The 21318-nt window shown below is 33.8% G+C and overlaps 1 protein-coding gene across 1 annotated transcript in view; it reads left to right on the top strand.

The window, feature by feature from the left end:
* The window catches only part of MIB1 (MIB E3 ubiquitin protein ligase 1), a 149297-nt gene that overhangs the window by 97532 nt on the left and 30447 nt on the right, over positions 1–21318 (top strand). The window contains exons 13-16 of the mRNA XM_074199524.1: positions 4273–4405; positions 7700–7786; positions 12235–12396; positions 16812–16993. Of these exons, the coding sequence (XP_074055625.1) occupies positions 4273–4405; positions 7700–7786; positions 12235–12396; positions 16812–16993 (564 nt within the window). The remainder of the gene's footprint in view (positions 1–4272; positions 4406–7699; positions 7787–12234; positions 12397–16811; positions 16994–21318) is intronic.

Below are 21318 nucleotides of genomic sequence, written 5' to 3'. Positions count from 1 at the left end.
TCCACTTTCATTGCTTGTAATAACTTCATAGGAATCTATTTATGTCGTACCAGTGTGTGTTTTGAATTCAGTTCCGCATCAACCATCTATCTTTTTGGAATCTTGGAAGTCTTGTCAGCAAAATAATCCTGACTTTTCTAAAGCTAAACCCATTATCCTTGCCCAGAATTTACCTTTCTCATAATGTATTTTGATGTCACTTAAGCATAAAAACTGAGTAGCTTTTTATTTTTCCCTTTGTAGGGTCAAAAGTCTCTGTTTTAGTTCTATAGCATTACTATCTTGCCTCTTTCTTGATTTTTATTTACAGATTTCGCCTTAGTTTTAGTTTCTTATCACTTACCTAAAAAATTGTGACAATCTATTAATATATCTCAGCGCCTCTATCTTTTCTACTCTTTCAGTCTGACCAAGTTACTTCTCTGCTCAAAAGCTTTTATTACTTCCTTTTTTTCCCCCTTTAAGATAAGCACAAACCCTTTCACTTGGAATTTAAATCCCTTTACAATCAGGTTTCTATTATTATAGCATAAAAAACATTAAATTTGGAAGGACTTGAGTTTAAATCCTAGCTCTAATTCTTTTAAGATCTGTTTGCCTTGGGTCATTCACTTCTCCATCATGAATCTCATTTCCCTCACCTATTCTTTCTATTAGCATTTATTAAGTGCCAGATGTTGTATTAAGTCATTTTACTTGAACCCTATTTTCTTCATCTCAAAACCCTTATTCATTACTACCCTCTCTACTTTTTTTTAGTCTCTGATAAGTAGGTAGTCTCTCTCTTTGCCAAGCCACCCCATTTGTACAGTAATTCCATCCTTTCTGATATTAGTCCTTGTCCTGAATTTCAGCCTCTTCCTATCTCCTTCAAACATGACATTTTTTTCTTAGAAAAACCTTCCTTGTCTCAATGTACTATCTATCCCCTCAAGCTCTATTATCTTAGAACTCTTCTCTCTCAGACAACCTCATAGGAAAAAAATCTTTGTCCACTCACTGGAGCCCTTTGCAAGATGGCTTCTGACCTCCTCATGCAACTGAAATTGCTCTCTTCAAAGTTAACAGCAATCTCTTAATTGCCAAATCTGATGGTCTTTTTTTTAACAGTGATACTTGTTAACCATTCTCCTCCTGAATATTCTTTGCTTTTTGGGTATTTCTTACACTACTCTCTCCTATTTTGCCTTGGATCTCTTTGACCATTTTTTTTTTTTTTTTTAAAGGTTTTTGCAAGGCAATGGGGTTAAGTGGCTTGCCCAAGGCCACACAGCTAGGTAATTAAGTGTCTGAGGTCAGATTTGAACTCAGATACTCCTGACTCCAGGGCCAGTGCTCTATCCACTGTGCCACCTAGCTACTCATTTGACCATTCTTATCAATTTTCTACATCCTTTTTTCCTTCTCCTAAACTTCCTCTTGATGTATATGTAATATCTTTATATAACCATTTCTCATACCTGGAATGTACTCCCTTCTTACTTTCACCTCATAGTCTCCATCATTCTTTAAGACACAGTTGAAATTGTTGAAAACTACCATTGCATTTAGCTGAAAAAATAAATAAATAAAATATCTAACTAAAAAAATATACAATTCAAGCATCATTTCTGTATGAAATCTTTTCTCCAGTTTTTAGTACTCTCCCACTAAAAATATTTTGCGTATATTTGTATTTGTTAATTTTACACACATTTACACTCATGTCTCCTCTACTAGGTTGACAGTCTTGGGGAGAGTGTGATATAGGTGATATTACAGAAAAGGACACAAAGAAGGAATGTTAAAGTAAAAGGCAAAATAAACTGGAGTTAGATTTTTAAAGTGAAGCAGGGCCGGGGGGGGGGGGGTGGCTAGGTGGCACGGTGGATAGAGCTCCAGCCCTGGAGTCAGGAGGACCTGAGTTCAATTCCGACCTCAGACACTTAAATAATTACCTAGCTGTGTGGCCTTGGGCAAGCTACTTAACCCCATTGCCTTGCAAAAATCTTTAAAAAAAAAAAAGTGAAGCAGGAGTGCATATCTCAACATAAAGACAGTCTCAAGTCACTGGAAATTATAAAGAGAGGAAAGACATGATCAGATTAAGAATATTAACATAGAATATGAGTCAGTATCTAATCAGGAGATTGTTGCAATAATCCAAGTAAATCTTGAAGGCTTGAACGAGATTGTAGTTATGTGGAGAAAAATAGATGCTTGTTATAGAGATATCGTAGAGGCTAAATCAACTTTTCTTGTCAAACTGGATATGAGATAGTGAGGATAAGGGAGAGTGAAGAATTAAAGGTAACCTTCTAGCCTCTGAACTTCTTTTATTGCCTCCAGAATCAAATATAAATTCTTTCGTATGGCTTTTAAATGCTTTCATAACCTCAGTCTTTTGTATTTCCCCAAACTTCTTACAACTTACTCCCTTCCATTGTATGCTGGAATACAGTAACACAAACCTCCTTGCAGTTTTTCTCATAGGACTCTCAATATTCTGACTTAGCATGCTGACCCCCATAATTAGAATTCTTTCTCTTCCCTCTCCTCCCCTTCCCTCCCCTCCCTTCCTTTAAACAGAGCTCTTCAGCTTTCCCCCCTAAACTTCTCCTCTTACCTCCTTGCCTTTTCTATTATTGCAGATGAGAACATCACTCTCCCCTTTCCTCAGACTCACAACTGAGGAGTCATTCTAGACTGACTACCATCTATCATTCCATGTGTATAACCTGCCGATTTCACCCTTGAAGCATCTCTCCAATAACTCTCCCTTCTCTCCTCTGACACTGTCCTTATATCACTTCATGCCTTGATTATTACAATAACCTGCTGGTGGGTGTGATTGCTTTAAGGCTATCTCTGCTCAACTCCATTCTCCCACTCAACCACTAACATGATTTTCCTAAAATATAGGACTGATCATGCCACTCCCCATACTCATTAAATTCTGGTTTTATTTTGCTTCCAGGGGCAAATACAAAATACTTTAGCATTCAAAGCCCTCTATATCCAGTCCTATTCTATCTCTTGAATCTTATATGTCTTATTCTTCAAAACATACTCTTATATCAAATGACACTGGCTGCCTAGCTATTCCATGAACAAGATACTCCATCCCTTGGCTCTGACATTTACTCTGACTCTGATTCATGCCAGGAACAATTTCCCTCCTCTTACCATCTTTTCTTTGATAATCATTATTATTATTTTTTTTATAAGGCAAATGGGGTTAAGTGGCTTGCCCAAGGCCACACAGCTAGGTAATTATTAAGTGTCTGAGGCCGGATTTGAACTCAGGTACTCCTGACTCCAGGGTCGGTGCTCTATCCACTGAACCACCTAGCCACCCTGATAATTATTTTCTATTTATCCTACACATAGTTTGCTATATATAAAATTTGTCTGAATGTTGTTTCTCTGATTATAAGCTGCTTAAAACTTAGTTTTTGCCCCTTATTTTATTCCTGTTTCACTTTTAAAGAGTTCAGTGATTGATTGATTTCTATCAATTCCTAGCTAAAAATTCTGTCTTTGACAGGTAACTTTTCCTGGACTTCCTTACTGCTAGTGTCTTTTCTCTCTAGTCATCTTCATTGTATCTGTCACATAGCTTATTTTCAGATCTTCCTTGTTAGATTGTGTGTTTCTTGAGAGCTAGAACTTTCTTTTTTATCTTTCCTTAATATCCCCAGTGCTTAGAACAGGACCTGGTCTAAGAAGTAGTACTTAGTACTCAGTAAATTCTTATTGATCTAGGACCATCTAGATTGAAATGTTTAGCAAGCAGTTGGAGATGTTAGATTGGTATTTGGGAAGAGAGATGTAGATTTTAAGTTATCTTTGAAGTGATGGTAACTGAATCCATAGGAACTGAGATCACTAATTAAGAGTATTGAGATAGAAGGAGAACAAAAGTGGGAAATGATAAAAGTCTTACATGGGAAAAACTTAATCACTAATGATAAAACTTTTGAAAAATAATGCCAAATGATTTTTGGACACGATAGGTAGGTACTTATTAAGTGTCTGAGGCCAGATTTGAACTCAGGTACTTCTGACTCCAGGGCCAGTGCTCTATCCACTGTGCCACCTAGCTTCCCTATATTTTCTCTTTATGTTGCATTTTGTTTAGTAATAGTCTAATCAGTGGGTACTCATTATATTTTTGACTTTTTGCTATTTATAAAAAGTGCTATTGTGATGATTTTGATATATAGTACAAAAGAATAGGCTTTTCAAGAGAAAAGCATTTAAAAAATAAGTCCTTTCAAATTTGACTTTCAGTGCAATGCGTGTGTTACTCTCCAAACTGCCAAGGCCCTGGATTGTGGATGAGAAGAAAGATGATGGTTACACTGCCTTGCATCTAGCCGCACTTAATAATCATGTAGAAGTGGCTGAACTCTTGGTGCATCAGGTAAAGTATATAACATAAGATATATAGCTAGATAGCAGTTTCTATAGAACACAGGACCTAGAGTCAGCAAGACTGAAGTTCCAATTTTCTTGTGAGCCTAGTCCAAAGAGATAAACACTCCAGTACAGTCATAAACTTTCATCATGAAATTGTGTTAGTACTTTGCATTATGTAAATTGTAAATAAGTCAATCAATTAAGAATAGTAATAGATAGTATTTATGTAGCTCTTTAATTTTGCGAAACATTTTACGAGTATTATCTCATTTTATCCTAACTAACCCTGGTACATAGGTGTTAGTTGTAGTCCTGGCTCTAGTACCCTATTCAATTTTTGATGTTGGGATAAAATGAGGCATCAAACATTTAACAGAAAAGACTGACTCTGCCCTAACCCAGAAAGAATATGCATTAAGGATTGCTTCTCTGGATGAGACCCCATCTTATCTCTATTTGGAAACTCATCTGGTCATTATGTTGTTAGATTATGGTGAGTTCATGTGGTATCAGGCATATAACAAGCCTGAAGAGCCCTAATTATGTGTAGCTTGATCTGGAAGCTTTGTGGATAGCTTCCCTCATTAGGGAAGCTGGGGCAGAAGGAAGTTATGTTAGGAAATTGTTGGTCCTATCAAAATGCTGTTATTATCCTCATTTTACAGATGAGGAAATTGAGATGGACAGACATTAAGTGATTTGCTTCAGATCACACAGCTAGTGTCAGCAGCTATATGTGAACTCAGGACTTTCTGATTAATAAAAATTTACTAGGTACCTACTTTATATTTAACATTGTGTTCATGATATATAGAATAAATACAAGACAGCCTCTGCCATCAGCAGGAAACTTAAAGCACTGGAGGGAGTAAGACTAATGTAAAAAATATATAATATCACATCAGAAAGGAGAGTAGATAAGAAGTGAATCTGTTCTAGTTTTTTTTGACTTATTCTAAGCTTCTGCTATACTAGTACAACTTGAAATTTCAACCATTAGAGGTGAGTCAATAAAATTTATTTGTAATGAAAACAGCCAGACAATTCTGGATCTCTTAGAAAGTGTGCCTACTTCTTGAGGGACTTCTGTCTTTGTACTCCTAGGTTTAGCACTATGTGTAGTACTTACACGATATCCTTGTATCTTCCCATGGACTATTTTGGTCATTTCTCATTAAAATCAATTATATTTTAAGAACAGATCATTTTCAAAGCATCGATAAAAAATGTATTTATGCAGAACCTATATCAGATTATTTGCTGCCATGGGGAGGGGTAAGAAATGTGGAACTCAAAAGGTTACAAAAAGATGAATGTTGAAAACTGTCTTTTCATGTAATCGGAAAAAATGAAACAAAATAAATATTTGTTCATCACAGTTTAAAAAAATGTGTTTTAAAAGAGAAATATAAAACCTCTCAACCAGTGCTAGATTCCTTTAATGAAGTAATATTACCTTCTTGTGATATGATGAATTACAACGTATTTACTAAGCTTTTATTGTATGCCATGGGATACAAATATAAAAAAAAATGAGGCAGTCTCTGTCTTCAGGGAGGTGATATGAACATTAAAAAAAAAGTAAATGGAAACTAGGTAGAATTTTGGTAAAGAAGAAAACTTCTCTTTCTCTCAAACCTGTCCCATCTCCAAACAGACCTTTTTTTCCTCTTTTCACCCTCTTCTTGACCTTACCATCACCTCCCAGTGCAACCATTTGTTAAAGTCTTCTGAAAGATCTTCCATATTCAGTGGGCCACTTACCCTAAGTTGGGTCTTCATAACCCTGGTTACATTGCTTTGCTAAGTAGATTTTTCCATCTCACTCTTCTTTTACTCATCTATTACCAAAATAATCCTAAGTCAGAAGTCTAATATCATTCTCTTGTTGAAGAACCTTGACTGATTCTTTTTGCCTCTTTGATAACTAGATATGTATTTTTACTAGGTTTCTATTATGTATCAGGCACTGTGCTGAGCACTAGTGATTCACAAACTCGAATAAAGACAATCCCTGCTCTCAAGGAACTTAAATTCTATCAAGGGAAAACAACATGAAGGGGGAGCTAGAAATCAAGGAGGGTTTGGGAAACCTTTCATTGGGGCAGGAGGATATGGTCAGAAGGTAAGCTAGTGTATAAGGAAAGGGAGCAGGTTGGAAGGGAGAGGAGAGAGGGACTGGGCAAGGGCTCCTTTAATAACCTTAGCTAGGAATTGTTTCTAAGGTGCTGTTGCATAACTGATCAGCTTTGTGAGAAGGGAGAACAAATTCATCTCTCAGCTGGGTATTTAAAGCCCTTCATAAATGACTCAAATTTTCTTTAATAGATTTATTTCATTAGTCTCCTTTATGTTTTAAGTATTCTGTGTTTTGGTTAAACTTGCCTAATTATTGTTTCTTGAGCTAAGTATTCTCTCTCTCATATCTAAACTTTTGCTCTGGTTCCTCAGTGGTGGGGATGAATCTTCTCCATACTGTCCCCGCTCAAAAATTCTTAACTTTCCTTAGCTTTTATGTGCCACCTCCAACTGGAAGCCTTTCCTGATTTTTCTTCATAATTGAGAAAATTTACTTATAAATCTTCTTCCTCATATTATCATATTGATGTTTATCTAGTTACTTGCCATATCTTCCTATTAGACAATAAATTCTTTGAGTTCAGGAACTGTTTTTAATTTTTGTATTTGTAACTCCAGTGCTTAGCACAATGACTTACTTGTATATATAGTAATTGATACTTAATAAATGATAATAGTGCTGGATTGTGAAATGTCAGTGATAAGGATGGAAAGATTTCCTCCAGGATACTCTGAAAAGCTCCTGTAATTCTTTAGCCTGTGTGCCCTTTCACCTTTTTCTCCATTTCTCTCATCCATGTCCATTTCAAGAAAGAAAATAGTAATACTATCGCTTTAGTTTGAAAATATACATATGTGAGCTATGTCCTTTCATAAGGATGTGAGTACATGGAGTGGAGAAGAGATAACTGTTGATGGCCTGTAAATAACATTTATTGAATATGTCTACCTTATATTAACATGAAATGAAAAAGAAGATAACCATTGAGGTCTTGTCTGACCTGAGGTTTGTTTCTATTCCCTTATTTTTTTCCCTTGTGTATTTTGAGGCATTTTCTTCTCATTTTTACATCCATAAATTGTATTATCATTGCTTCAATTATACATTTTTATAAAGCTGAAATTTTGAAACGTGACTTTACGTGAGGTTTTATAGTACAACTTTTAATTTTTTCCTAGAAATTTGTTCTTGTAAAATATATATGCCTCCTTTTTTCAGGGAAATGCAAACTTGGATATCCAGAATGTGAACCAGCAAACAGCCCTACACCTTGCTGTTGAACGACAACACACTCAAATAGTCAGGGTAAGAAATTTCTTAAATGCACATATTTGTATTTTAATTGGACAGGCATTTTGGACATATTGAATCCTTTTTTTGAGCTTCATACTTTGTAAGATAGTAGTAGATTGAGAATTGGGTTAGCTTGTGTTTACTGCCATCTGAGAATTGAAGTTAATTTTAAACTAGGAGAAATTTAATAGAAAATAGGAAGGACGTTATAAATTTGTAGGAATCAAATGAGTGAAGTATTTATTGTGTGACTTCATTATATTTTGTTTGCTGTGTTATAAATTCTTGAAATGTCAAAAATGCTTATATTCAAATATCAGATTAAAAATACATTCCTAATGGAAATATATTTCAACTTTTCTTCTTCATTTTTGGGCACATCAGTGAATCTGGTTTCATTGATGTAGGAACTTACTCCACTCCCAACATTTCATTTTACAATCTCTCTACCTGTCTACCTCTTCATCTTGTGCATTTCTTGTCTAAGTCCTCAGTGGGGTTATGCTATATGCTATATGACTGGCTGCCCTTCTTTTTTTGTAAATATATTTTATCCTGTGTGGTTATATATTTGTAATATATTGCAGCCTACTTTAGCCTACCGTATAACTTTCCATTGATCTTTAGGTAGGGCTAACAACTTTAAGTGTTAGAAGACTGAGATATAGTGTTGTATTATCATATAACATAATTTTAAATTTATTGGTGTTCAAAAGATGGGCTTTTGTTTCAGGTAAAAGTTTAAAGTTGCTAAAAGGACTGAGTAGTTTCCTAAATACAGTTCCATTCCTTCTACTTTAATTCCATTAAATTCTAAAGAACACAATGTAAAGACTAACAGACTGCCTTCTTTGTGGGGTGGGGAGAGGGAAGGAAGATTAGGGGGAAAATTGTAAGTGCCTCAGAAAGAGAGAGAGAGAGAGAGAGAGAGAGAGAGAGAGACAGACAGACAGACAGACAGACAGACAGACAGACAGAGACAGAAACAGATTGATTTTTGGAGATATGTAAATTTTGTTTTGAACATCTAGCTTCTTCCCCTCCTTGGATAATCATATCCAAGCTATCAGATCATCATTTTGGCCATCTCTGAAAATGAGTTTCTCATTCTTACATCTAGTCAGTCTTTTTGCCAGGAGCTGGTAGGCATGTTTCTTGCTTGAAGTTACATTACAGTGATCAGAGTTCTGAAGCCTTTCAGAATTATTTCCTTTACATTATTGTGGTCATCATGTAAAATTATTCTCTTCTTAATCCTTTCTATATTAGTCCATACAAATCTTTGAGAATTTCTCACTCATGTTCATCATTTCACATTATATTCATATTTTTGTTGTTGTTCAGTCATTTTTTAGTTGTGTTCAGCTCTTTTTGACCTCATTTGGGTTTTTCTTGGCAGAGACACTGGAATTATTTGCCATTTTCTTCTACAGGTCATTTTACAGATGAGTAAACTGGGTAAAATAGGGTTAAGTGACTTGCTCAGGGTGACACAATTATTGTCTGAGACCAGATTTAAACTCAGGAAGGGGGGAGTCTTCCTTCCTTCAGGCCTGGCACTTTATCCACTGTACTACCTCGTTGCGCTTAAACTTACATAGAACAGTTTATTTAGCGGTTCCTCAATTGAGGGAGGTACCCACTTTTGTTTCTGCTTCTTTGCTACATTGTGCAGTGTTGACAGACATATTTTGTTCATGAAGATCCTTTTCCTCTTTTTTCTTTGATTTTTTTTTTATGGTAAGTACTTAATAGTTCTACTATTGGTTAAAGGATAGGCAGTTTATTAATTTTGGGGGGGAATCACTCCAAAATTGTTTTCAGGAATATTTGGAACAGTTCACAAACTATACTATTAGTAAGTCTTTCCTCTCATAGCTGTTCCTGACAATTGTTGTTTTTCCTTTTTTAGTCATTGCTAATGTTTTGGGTTGGAAATGCTTATAGTTTTGAGTTTGCATTCTGCTTTAACCACTTAACTAGCTATATTTGAACAAATTGTTTAGTCTCTTGCTTCCTCAGAATGACCTGTAAAATAGGGATAACACCTCTTGGAGTTCTCAAGTACTATTAAAGTGTTAGTTATTACTGTTTTAACTTGCATTTTTCTTATGAGAAATTCTTTCTTATTATGAATATTTGTTCATATGGTTTTTTGATAAGCTGTATTTCTTTATTTAAAAACTACTTGATGATGTCCTTTGGGGTATATACGTAGATCATCAAGTGTTATTCTTCCTTCTTTAAGTCATCTTGAATTTTCTCAAGATTAATTTAATTCTCCTTACGTTCTCAAGGTTAATTTAATCTCACACAAATAAATCTTCCTAATGTTCTTGAAATTGTATTAATTTCTAGTACAGATTTTCATCTGATGAGATTATCAGCAAAAGGTCTTAATTGGGTCTCTTTCTGAACTTTGTTTTTTTCTTCATGAGATACTACTCTAATGTCTTAATGTTATGTGAAGGGAACTCTGGGTTACTGAAACCTCAACCAATGGATGTCAAATTTTGTCGGGTTCTGGCAATAAATGAATGTCTGCAAGGATCGTACTACTTAAATTTAGAGAGGCTCATCTCCAACAGATGGACTATTAGGTGATAAGTTATTTGACCATGGCAGTCCATGAAGCAAAGACAAAAACTTGAATGGCTTTTAGTTTGTGCATTCTCTTTCTTCTCTGCAGTGATAGAGACTAAATAGTGGAAAAGGGGACAGAGAGCAATTAATCATGTAATTTATAGACAGACTAAAATAAATGTTCCACAGTTTGAGATCCTTGTTTATTTACCACTGGGTTGAACACACTACTGGAGAAGTTAAATCTTATCAAATGCCAATATTCTCATCATGTTTGATGCTAGCTAAATTGAAGGATAGTTCATATCTTCCTAGAAGAAGTTAATAAAACAGTTGATGGAGTATGTGTGCTGCAAGATATGATGAAATATTTCATAGAACAGTTGGTTATCTTAGAACAGGTGAGCATTTTTAAAAAATATCACCTTGAAAATAGTATTTATCTGCCAATATCTTCTGCAGAATTAAAGAGTTAATGCAATTTTTATGAAGATTCAATAAAACCTTCAAAATTTAATCACCTTACACTTGAATTATCAGTTAGTGTAAAGGTGAGCATAGGAGAATGTGTTGAATACACAATGAGGAGGCCATAAAAGAGCCTTGATATCACCTTAACCAGAAAAACATTTGACATCCTGGCAATTGGGAAAATATGGAAACAAAGGGCAATTACAATTTGGAATAAAAACTATTAATTTGGAGTGAGAGATTATAGCAGAGATTTGACCTATACTTTGCCATCTTACACATATACTATTGCAAATATTAGAATACTGAAAGATTTATATTTCGGTAATTTTGTCATTCTGATAATGGAATAATTAAACACATTTTCTCCTAAAAATATTCATCTCAATAAATATTTTAGCTTGCTTAATATCGAGAAATGATTCTTTTCTTTTTCCCTAAGAAATTTACCACACCCTTAGTAATTGTCTGCTCTTTGAAGACATTGCTTTAGTAACTAAGGATATGAAAATAAAAAATAACTTGTAGACCTTGTCTTTAGGATGTCTGCAAGTTGAGATGTATATTTATAAAAATAATATGGAAAAAAGGATATGATAGAGAAAAAGGAGAGATTTAGATGAAGTATTCCAGAAATATTTGAGGCAGGTGGAAATAGTTTCATCTGGTGCATTTCAGTTCTGAGGTGATATCAGAATGCATAGGTACTATAAAAAGTGGGGAAGGAGTAAATCTCAGGGATTAAGAAGAGCAAATTGTATCTATATCGTGAAAATTATGTCAAATGTCCATTTTATACATTTCTATAGATATGCAGCTTTTGTAAGCATCTCATGAGAGATTATAGGCTTATAATATACATATATTCTAGCCATTTGCTGTGATAATGCTTCGCAATATTATGTCAGATATTTATTGTTACAAGTTTTAGAATTTGTGTTCAGTGGTGGTGGCTACATCATTTTGGAGAAAACAGCTTACTGAAGCAATAGAACATTGCTATTATTATACCTTGTTCCTTTTTAACCTGTTTGAGAGGAAATTGATTAGGGAAAAACTGGATCAGTAATATTTTTAACAAATGAAACTGAAAATTATTGTTTTTTCTCTCCTAATGGACATTGATTGATTACCCTTTCAAAAATGAAAAGGATAAAAACCTATAAATTAATACTGACAATATGTCCTTGTAGTCAGTGAATTAATCAAAATATGAACTTAAATATCATGTTAATAATTCATCATGTGAAAATCCAGAAATATAAAAAGTTATAGTTGTGAGAGTAAATTAAAGTGTATAATGTAGTTTTAAGGCTTTGGTCTCAATGAAACTTTTTAATTTGTCCTTGATTCTGATTCAGCTTCCATAATTTGCATTATTTAGATAAGATTTTTTTTCCTTTTAGCTTTTGGTTCGTGCAGGTGCTAAACTGGATATTCAGGATAAAGATGGGGATACTCCCTTGCATGAAGCTCTGAGGCATCATACTTTATCACAACTCCGCCAGCTCCAAGATATGCAGGATGTGGGGAAAGTAGATACAGCCTGGGAACCATCCAAAAATACAGTAAGTATATTATTGATTTAAATTCCCTATTTATCATTTGAAGATTTTTAACTAAATTATTTCTTTAACATTCCTTCAGATTAAAATACTAATACTGTTCTACCCTTTGTCATTGACTTTGTAAAAGAAAGTATGTTAACATTTTAGTAATTATAGGGTTAATGCATGTTCTCTGAATTTATTCTTATATTATTTACTTTAGAAAAGTTTGTTATAAGTCAAAGCTAGTTTTTGAAATACTAATATTAAAATAATTCATTAGCAAAGTAGATTTTGCCAGTGTTAATACTGTTTTTCCTTTTGATGGTTATTATGTAATGAATGGTTGACAATCTCATTCTGGAAAGTGTATTGACTTTCAAGTCAGAGGAGTTTGAGTTCAGAGCTTGATTATATCAGGATTATACCTGTGTTACATTGGACAAGATACATAAAACACTTTTGGGTCCCAGTTTTCTTATCTGTAAAAGAGGGCCTCTGGAATCCCTTCTAGCTCTTAATATATAATATGATTTTGTTGAACCTTCAAAACATTCATCAGGCTTATGTTTCCCTTTAATTCCTGAAGCTAACTGATTGTTGTTTTTTAAGATATCCTTGAAACCATTAAGGTTTTGTTTTGGTTATGTGTATGGTGGGAAATTAGGGGAATCATGATCACTTAAATTTCTTTTGCATTTGCATACATGAGAAGATTTTGATTTGCATTTTTTGTTGTGTCATTGCCTCTTAAAGTTTCTGATGTTTAAAGTCTTTGCTCAAAAAGAGTTTGCCCATTTCTTTATTGCTGATGTTAAATCTACTTTATTTACTTCTGTTGTTTGCTAGCAGTGTACAAGTGTGTTCTATTCATTTAAAGCTATGATTCATCTTAAACAATTTTGTTTTTCTGCCTGTTTTTCACCACTTCAGGTCTGTGTGCTTTTAGGTTGAAAGAGATTTGGTTTCCAGAACAAAGACTACTGAAGACCATATTATATACCGATTGGCTGAAGGACTTGAGGGATATTTGGCCTCAAAAGTACAAGACTAGCAGGGTTAGGGTGATATGTGATATCAATCAGTAATGAAGTGGAAAGTTTATTGGATTAGAGTCGGATGACCTGAGTTATAATACTGTCTCTGCCTCTTGTAATCTTTGTAACCTCAGGCAAATGATATTACTTTTCTGATTTCTCCTTCCTCATTCATAAAATGATGGGGTGGGTCCCTCCTAATTTTAGGGTTTTTTTTTTCAGCAAGGCAAATGGGGTTAAGTGGCTTGCCCAAGGCCACACGGCTAGGTAATTATTAAGTGTCTGAGACCGGATTTGAACTCAGGTACTCCTGACTCCAGGGCCAGCTTTCTATCCACTGCGCCACCTAGCCGCCCTCCCTCCTCATTTTAAATCTGTTATAATCCTCCTTTAATGTTATGGGTCTGTTGCATGAAAGAAGAATTGGACTTACTCTTCCTGACCTCCAGAATGGAAATCAGAAAGAGTTGTTGGAGTTATAAAAAGGTAGACATATGGGTTATTTGAAGAAAAAAATCCTAATATTTAGAGATATCCCGAAGTACAGTGGTCTGTCCTAGGAGAATATGGATTCCCATTCCCTGGAGGCTGTTCAGAAAAGGCTGGAATACCCTAATGTGTGGATATTTCATAGGAAGGATTGTTGTTTGGGCATGGATTGGATGATTCGATGGCTTTGAAAGTCCCTTTCTACTTCCAGATTTATATTTTGACAAACATTTCAGTGCTAGTGTATCATATTTGGTGGTGTTGCTAGATATCACTGGTCATCCTATGTTGCTGTTTAATATTCGTTTGTTTTCATAATCTCTCCTAAAATTGTAGTTCAATGCCTCACTGTGTAACTCAGAAGTTCTTAGAGTCTAAATTCTGGCTGTTTGTACTTCTCTGAAGAATGATTTTGCTGAGTTTACAGAAGTTATTTATTAGATAGGCTCCTGGGGACTTTGTACAAAGTTACATAGGAAATGCCCTGTGTACTGACAATTAACCTTAAGCCTTAAGAATGAAAGAGGAAACAATGTAAAGACTAACAGACTGCCTTCTGTCGTAGGTGGGGGGAGGGAAGCGAGATTAGTGGGAAAAATTTTAAAATTCAAAATAAATAAATAAATTTGTGTGTGTGGGGGGGAGAATGAAAGAGGTTTCCTGATGAATATTTTGAAAGTCTGACAAATGGTAGTACTCCTACCAAATAAATCCATAGGTCTTTGAAGAACCAATGACTGTTCCTTAGGAAAATTGATGAAAGTGTTTAAGAAACAAAAAGGGCATGAGATATTAGTGATATGTTTAGGGTTGTTCTATACACATCACTTAAAAGATCTTGCTTGGATTTGCCTTAGAATTTGATGTCATGTTAGCCGCAAACTGCTAACCCCCATTTTTTTCTTTCTGCCTTTATGCTTTTCAGTGTTTAGAAGTCATAGTCTTAGCGTGTCATTATAGTTAAAGGGTTAATCGTGAGGCTATAGCTTCCATGCCCAAAAGAGAAATATTTGAATATTTAGCAAATGTAATTCAAATAAAAAGTAAAACCTTAATTCCTTTTGATGTATATCTTGAATCTGATCTCTGTGCTTAAGCAGATCTTCAAGAGCTCTTCATATTTGTGTCCATAGCATGGCAGTGTTGTTACCTTGGACTTTTACATATTACAAAATTCCATTGATAAAATGAGAGCCAAGGAATTGGAAATTGGGGCTGGGAGACAGATTAATGCTTCCTTCAAATTGTCCATGACCCTAGATTGTAGCAGTTGCTAATTCTGTTATTTTTTTCAGATTAGATGACTTACATTATGCTGTATCTAGATTTATCTGCTTTTCATACCACTCAGTTGTTAAAGCCATAGTTATCTTGTTTCTGTCTCATGTCTGATTGGAATTTCATTGATAAGTGCTACTTTATCAAATAGGAAAAATGTAAAATAGAGAACAACTTTTCCTTTAAATTTCTTACTTTGCTTTCTTTTCTGAGTTGATCTTAGAGTTATGTGTGCTTTTTAAAAAACATTAGTGTTTTATATATATATATATATATATATATATAATATATATATAAATAATTATGTTGTGGTTGTCATATAAGATGTGTTTATATAATGTATAAATATTTAATTATAATAACATAATTTAATGACATTTATAATTAGTGTTTAATATATACTTTAAAATATATATCCTTTATAATTGTTCCATATTTTTATCCAAAAAGGATGCAAAATCTTCTGGAAGATTTTACTGTATTAGTTAATGAAATGAGGTCAGAATGAAAATTTTGCAAGAATGTCATATTTTTGTTTCAGCATAAAATTTAGAAAGAATGATGATATATTGTCCTTAAACAATGGAGTTTTCATCTTTCCACATTAGTAAATGAAAATGATGATTGAAAACATTGATTTTCAGGAAACAGAAGTATGTACTTCATTCCTACTAGGAAGCTTGTCAAGTTGTTGGCAAACTATTTTAGTAATTGCCTTTTCATCTTTGAGCAATGATGGAAAGAAAGTAATTTATTTAAAATAGTTTGAAAGAAACAATTTAGATGTCAGATCTACCTATCATTATAGCCATACTTGATGATTTCATGAAAGTTATTAACTGAAAGAATACTGTTGTATTTAAAATTTTTCCAGTTTTTCACTTAAGCTAAATATTTAATGTACTTAAATAAGTACATGAAAATAATATAAAACTTCAACATATGAAAGGTTCAAAATTTTCCAGCCCTTATTTCTTATTATTTCTGACAAATGTCAGAATAATCACTTTGCTCCCTGAGGCCCAGCATTGAATTTGTTCTCACTTACCTTCATTTGAACCATATTATTTCCTGATAACTCATCTTCTCCAGGAAATATTTGCTGATTACACCCTTGTTACATGTCATCTCAGGACTTATATGTTCTTTTTAATAATTATTAATTTGTCCTCAAGAAATAGATCACATGCTTCTTATAAACAAAGCTCATCAAACCTTTGGTAAATACTAATCAGTTGATGGCAAATGCATAGATTTTTTTTTTAGGTTTTTTTGCAAGGCAATGGGATTAAATGGCTTGCCCAAGGTCACACAGCTAGGTAATTATTAAATGTCTGAGGTTGGATTTGAACTCCTAACTCCAGGGTTGGTACTTTATTCATTGCGTCACCTAGCCACCCCCAAATGCAAAGATTTTGACAGGTTTTTATTTTTTTTTATACTTATTGTAAATTATACAAGGAATGCAGCTATTTTTTTCTTGACTAATAGAAATAATTTTAAATATTTAGGAATTAAGTAGGATGAGAAAACATTCATTTATAGCTACTTTAAAATTACCATATTTTCTTTTGTGTTTTGTTGTGAAATTATATTCTTACAGGGATGATCATTATTCTTATTTTCTTTCAGTTAATAATGGGACTTGGCACACAAGGAGCAGAGAAGAAGAGTGCTGCATCTATTGCCTGTTTCTTAGCAGCTAATGGAGCTGATCTTAGCATTCGAAATAAGAAGGGTCAGTCTCCACTTGATCTGTGTCCTGATCCTAGCCTCTGCAAAGCATTGGCCAAGTGTCACAAAGAAAAAGTCAGGTAAAATTAAGGTTTTTTTTTTTAAAGCAAGGCAGTGGGGTTAAGTGACTTGCCCAAGGTCACACAGGTAGGTAATTATTAAGTGTCTGAGGCCACATTTGAACTCAGGTCCTCCTGATTTCAGGCCTGGTGCTTTATCCCTTGTGCCACCTAGCTGCACCTATGATTAAGTTTTGATTCAATGAATGTGTTGTATTTTATAAGAATGTGGTTTCTAGAATTAACATAAGAACTAAAGGACCTTATTTTATTACCAAGTTTTAAAATAAGTCATTAGGGCTTCTTGCAAGTAAAATCAGAGACAAAACGAATGCTATTAAATATTTACTAAAAGTTTCAAATTCAGTAAGCAACCTTGTATACTGAAGTCTTTAAAATTAGTGCATCGAGTAGTCTTACTAATTTATTTCTGCCCTATCTTAGGTATAAAAATTAGATTTGTGTAAATGCCTTTAACTGCTGATATTGGTGTCAGCATGTGCACATCATTTGGAATTATCTTTATTATTGAGCAGAAGCCAGACTTGAGCACCTTGTAGAACTTCAGTCTTTCATTTGCCATTTGAATCCTAATAAATGCTATGAAAGTGTTTATAGCTCTTGCCTTTCCTTCATCAATTTATAATTCATGAGACTTCCTCTGTCTCTGGTTAAGCGTAATCAAATATTGTCCATTGCTAAGAAAATTTGCTAAACCAACTTGATCTCTGACCATCACCCCATTTTGATTTTTTTTTTTAAATTTTAGTTCCCAGTTAAAGCTACCATGGTTCAATATAACTACTTTTGTTCTCATGACTTCATTTCAGTACCCATTGGTAGCAGTCTAGTCAGTGCTTGTTTACTGGGGATCTCTGTTATATGAGCTATCAATTTTATAGTTCACATCTCTTTTGAAAGTCAAATTTTAGATACCTGTCTGACCCAAGTCTTATAATACATATTAATACTCCCTCAAATAACTCTTTTTTCCATTTTACTTTCTTCATTTCATTATATTATAGATTACATATATTATTTGGTATTCTGAGACATTTTCATACTTTCAGTGCTGTTCTGAGAAAGAAACGATGTATTTTTTTAGTGGTTTTTATTGATATTTTATTTTAATTTTCCAACTACCTGTTATGGAAGTTTTTCAACATCCATTTATATGCATATTTGTAAGTTACATAATTTCCTTCCACCCTCCTTTCCCAACCTACTTCCCTCAGCGGCAAACAATCTAGTGAACATTGTACATGTACATTTGTTTTTAACATGTTTACATAAGAATTCTTTTCTGTACGAGGAATTAGGACTGAGGGGAAAGAAAGAAAACAACAGGATAGGATGATATTCATCCAGATTCTGTGGTTTGGTTTTTTTGTTTGTTTTCTTTGTCTGGATGTGGATAGTGTTGTCCATAACAGGTCTCTCAGGGTTGTCCTAGCTCTCTGAGCTGCTGAGAGGAGTTGCATCTGCTGAGCTGCTGAGAGGAGTTGATCAATTCACAATATTGTTGTCAATGTGTACAATGTTCTCTTGCTATATTCTCTTTACCCCACCTCAGCAACACACAAAGATAGTCATTTCCTTGAACTTTCCATGACTAAAAATGCCCCCACTTCCATGTTTATGAATTTTGGAATTTCCTTTCCTGATCATAGTCTGTTGACATAACACCTCTCCGTCTACTTTCTTGACCAAAAACCCTTTTTTCGTCTATATCATGACCTTCAATCCCTTGACTCCAGTTCCTTTCCCTGGCCATTATTCCTGAAATAGATACATTCTCCTTTCCCCATCTGGACTCCTTGATAAACCAGTTCAACTCTATACTGTCTGCTTCTCTTAAGTCTCTTGCCCCTTTATATTACTGATTGTACCCTACCAATTCTTAACCTGAGATCTCTCCCATCATCTATTTTCTTAACTCCTATACATATGCAGCAGAACAAAGGTAGGAAAAAAATCATGCAACTATCCTGTTTCTCTAAAATTTATATTATATTACCTAACCTGGGCTCTTACTGCTTGTAGACAATTTTATACTACTGTAATTAACTCACTTTCTCACACACCATAATGACTCTTATAAATCTTTTCATTTCTCCTCATACTTTCCTATTCTTGGTTGCCTCTCCCCCCAATCACTTAGTTGAGAACTTTGGCTCATATTTTTCTGAAAAAATTGGACCATTTGCTTCCTTTTCTCATATCACCCAGAAGCATTCTGCTACTATCACTGTCTGATACAAAGAGGGGGTCCTAAAGCACAAAGGATCTCATTGTATCGCATCTTCTCTAAAGGATTACCCTCACTGTCATTCCTATTATCTGCTTATCTACAGTCTCTTCCTGACCCCTGGATGCTTTCCTACTGCCTATAATTCTCCCCCATTCTGCAATACTCTCTTGAGCCATCCATCCCCACCAAACTATTATCTTATTTCTCCCTTACTGTGGGTAAAACTCCTTGAGAAGTCTGTGTCTTCATTGATGCCTACACTCTCTCTCCTCTCGCTTTCTTCTTCTTTTCTTCTTTACTTTTTAAAGTTTTTATTCATTTTGATAATAGAAAGCAAAAAGGAACATTTGCATGTATACAGCATGATAGAGTATTTAATATAAAACCATGAATTTCCATTTCAGTTTATTTGAAAAAAAAATTGTGTAAAAGTACAAATTGTTTTCAAAGCCATCTTGCTTATCTGTGCTTCTTTCTAAATTTTCTGTTTGTTTTCTGCTGTGCACCTTTTTTCTTTCTCTCCCTCTCACCCATCCCTAGAAAAGACTACAATTGAATGCAAATATAATTTTATATATATATGTCATTCTGTTCATACTTCTATACAATTCTTTCCCTGGAGGTGAATAGCATCTTACTGCCTTATAATACAGTTTAAGATCTGGTAATGCTAAACCTTTTTCCTTTATATGTCTTTCTTTTTTTTTATTATTATTTCCTTTGATACTCTTGGCCTATTCTTCCAAATTAATTTTATTACTATATTTTCTAATAATTATATTATTTTTCTAATTCTGTTTTCTAAAAATTATTTTGGTAATTCAATTAGGATGGCATTGAATAAATTATTTTAAGTTGTCATTTTTATTATATTGGTTTTGCTTGCCCATGAACAATTAGCATTTCTCCAATTATTTAAATATGACTTTATTTGTATAAAAAACATTTTAAAGTTATGTTTTTGTAGTTCCTGAGTTTTTCTTGGGAGATATATTCCCAGGTATTTATTAAAGGATCTAAAACAATATTGAATAATATTTTTGGCACATAGGGTACTTTATATGTTATATCATATAAATCTATTTTAACTTTAACTTTGTCTAAGGTCATGATTGCTACCCATGCTTTTTTTTTTAAAGCAGCTGTAACATAATAAATTCTATTCTGGTCCTAATTTTGTGTATAACTCCCATTTTTAATTGTGTTTCTTATAAACAGCATATTTTTGGATTGTTATTTTTATTCTGTTACATTTTTTGGGTGAGCTCATTCCCTTCACATTCAAAGTTATTGTTACTACTTGCTTATTTCTCTCCTTTCTATTTTTCTTCATTATTTATCCTATCCCTCCTCATGCATCTAATTTACTTCTAGCCACTACCCTACCCTACTATTTCTTAATCTACACACCCCTGTAAGAGTCCCTCCACTCTCCAAGTGTTATCCTATTCCCTTGCCATTCTATTTCTTTACACATTTAGATGTAATTTATGTCCTTCTATATGAATATATTATTCCCTCTTTAGCCCAGTTACAATAAAACCTGCTTCCACTATAAAAATCCTTCCATTCATACCTCATTTGTATAATTACTCCATTTTACTTCTCCCTAGGCAATTTTTTTAGATCATCCTTTCATATACCCAAACCTTTTATCATTGTATAAATTGTCAAACTGTCCAAGTATTGGTAACTGTCATAAGAGTAAGGGTAACATTTTCCTATATAAGTAAAAGTTTTGAGTTCCTTTTGATTGTTCTTTAATGTTTACCTTAAATTTTTCCTTGATCTTAGATGTGAAATTTTCAAATGAGTTTTGATCTTTTGTCCACAAATAATACCTGTAAGTCTTTCAATCCATTAAATATCTATTTTTTTCCCCATTCAGGATTATACTCAGCTTTGCTGGATGAGTTATTCTTGGTTGCAAACCTGACTCCTTTGCTCTGTGAAATAAGTTTCTTTGATCTTTTAATGTAGGAGCAGATAGATCTTGTATTATCCTGATTGTAGCTCCACAGTATTTTTTTTCTTGTTGTTTACGATATTTTTTTTCCTTTATTTGGGAGCTTCTAAACCTGACTATAATAAATAA

This window comes from Macrotis lagotis, chromosome X (genome assembly GCF_037893015.1).
Source record: "Macrotis lagotis isolate mMagLag1 chromosome X, bilby.v1.9.chrom.fasta, whole genome shotgun sequence".
NCBI classification, from domain to species: domain Eukaryota; kingdom Metazoa; phylum Chordata; class Mammalia; order Peramelemorphia; family Peramelidae; genus Macrotis; species Macrotis lagotis.
The sequence above is the reverse complement of the archived record's forward strand: the minus strand, read 5'-3'. Positions and strand labels throughout refer to the sequence as shown.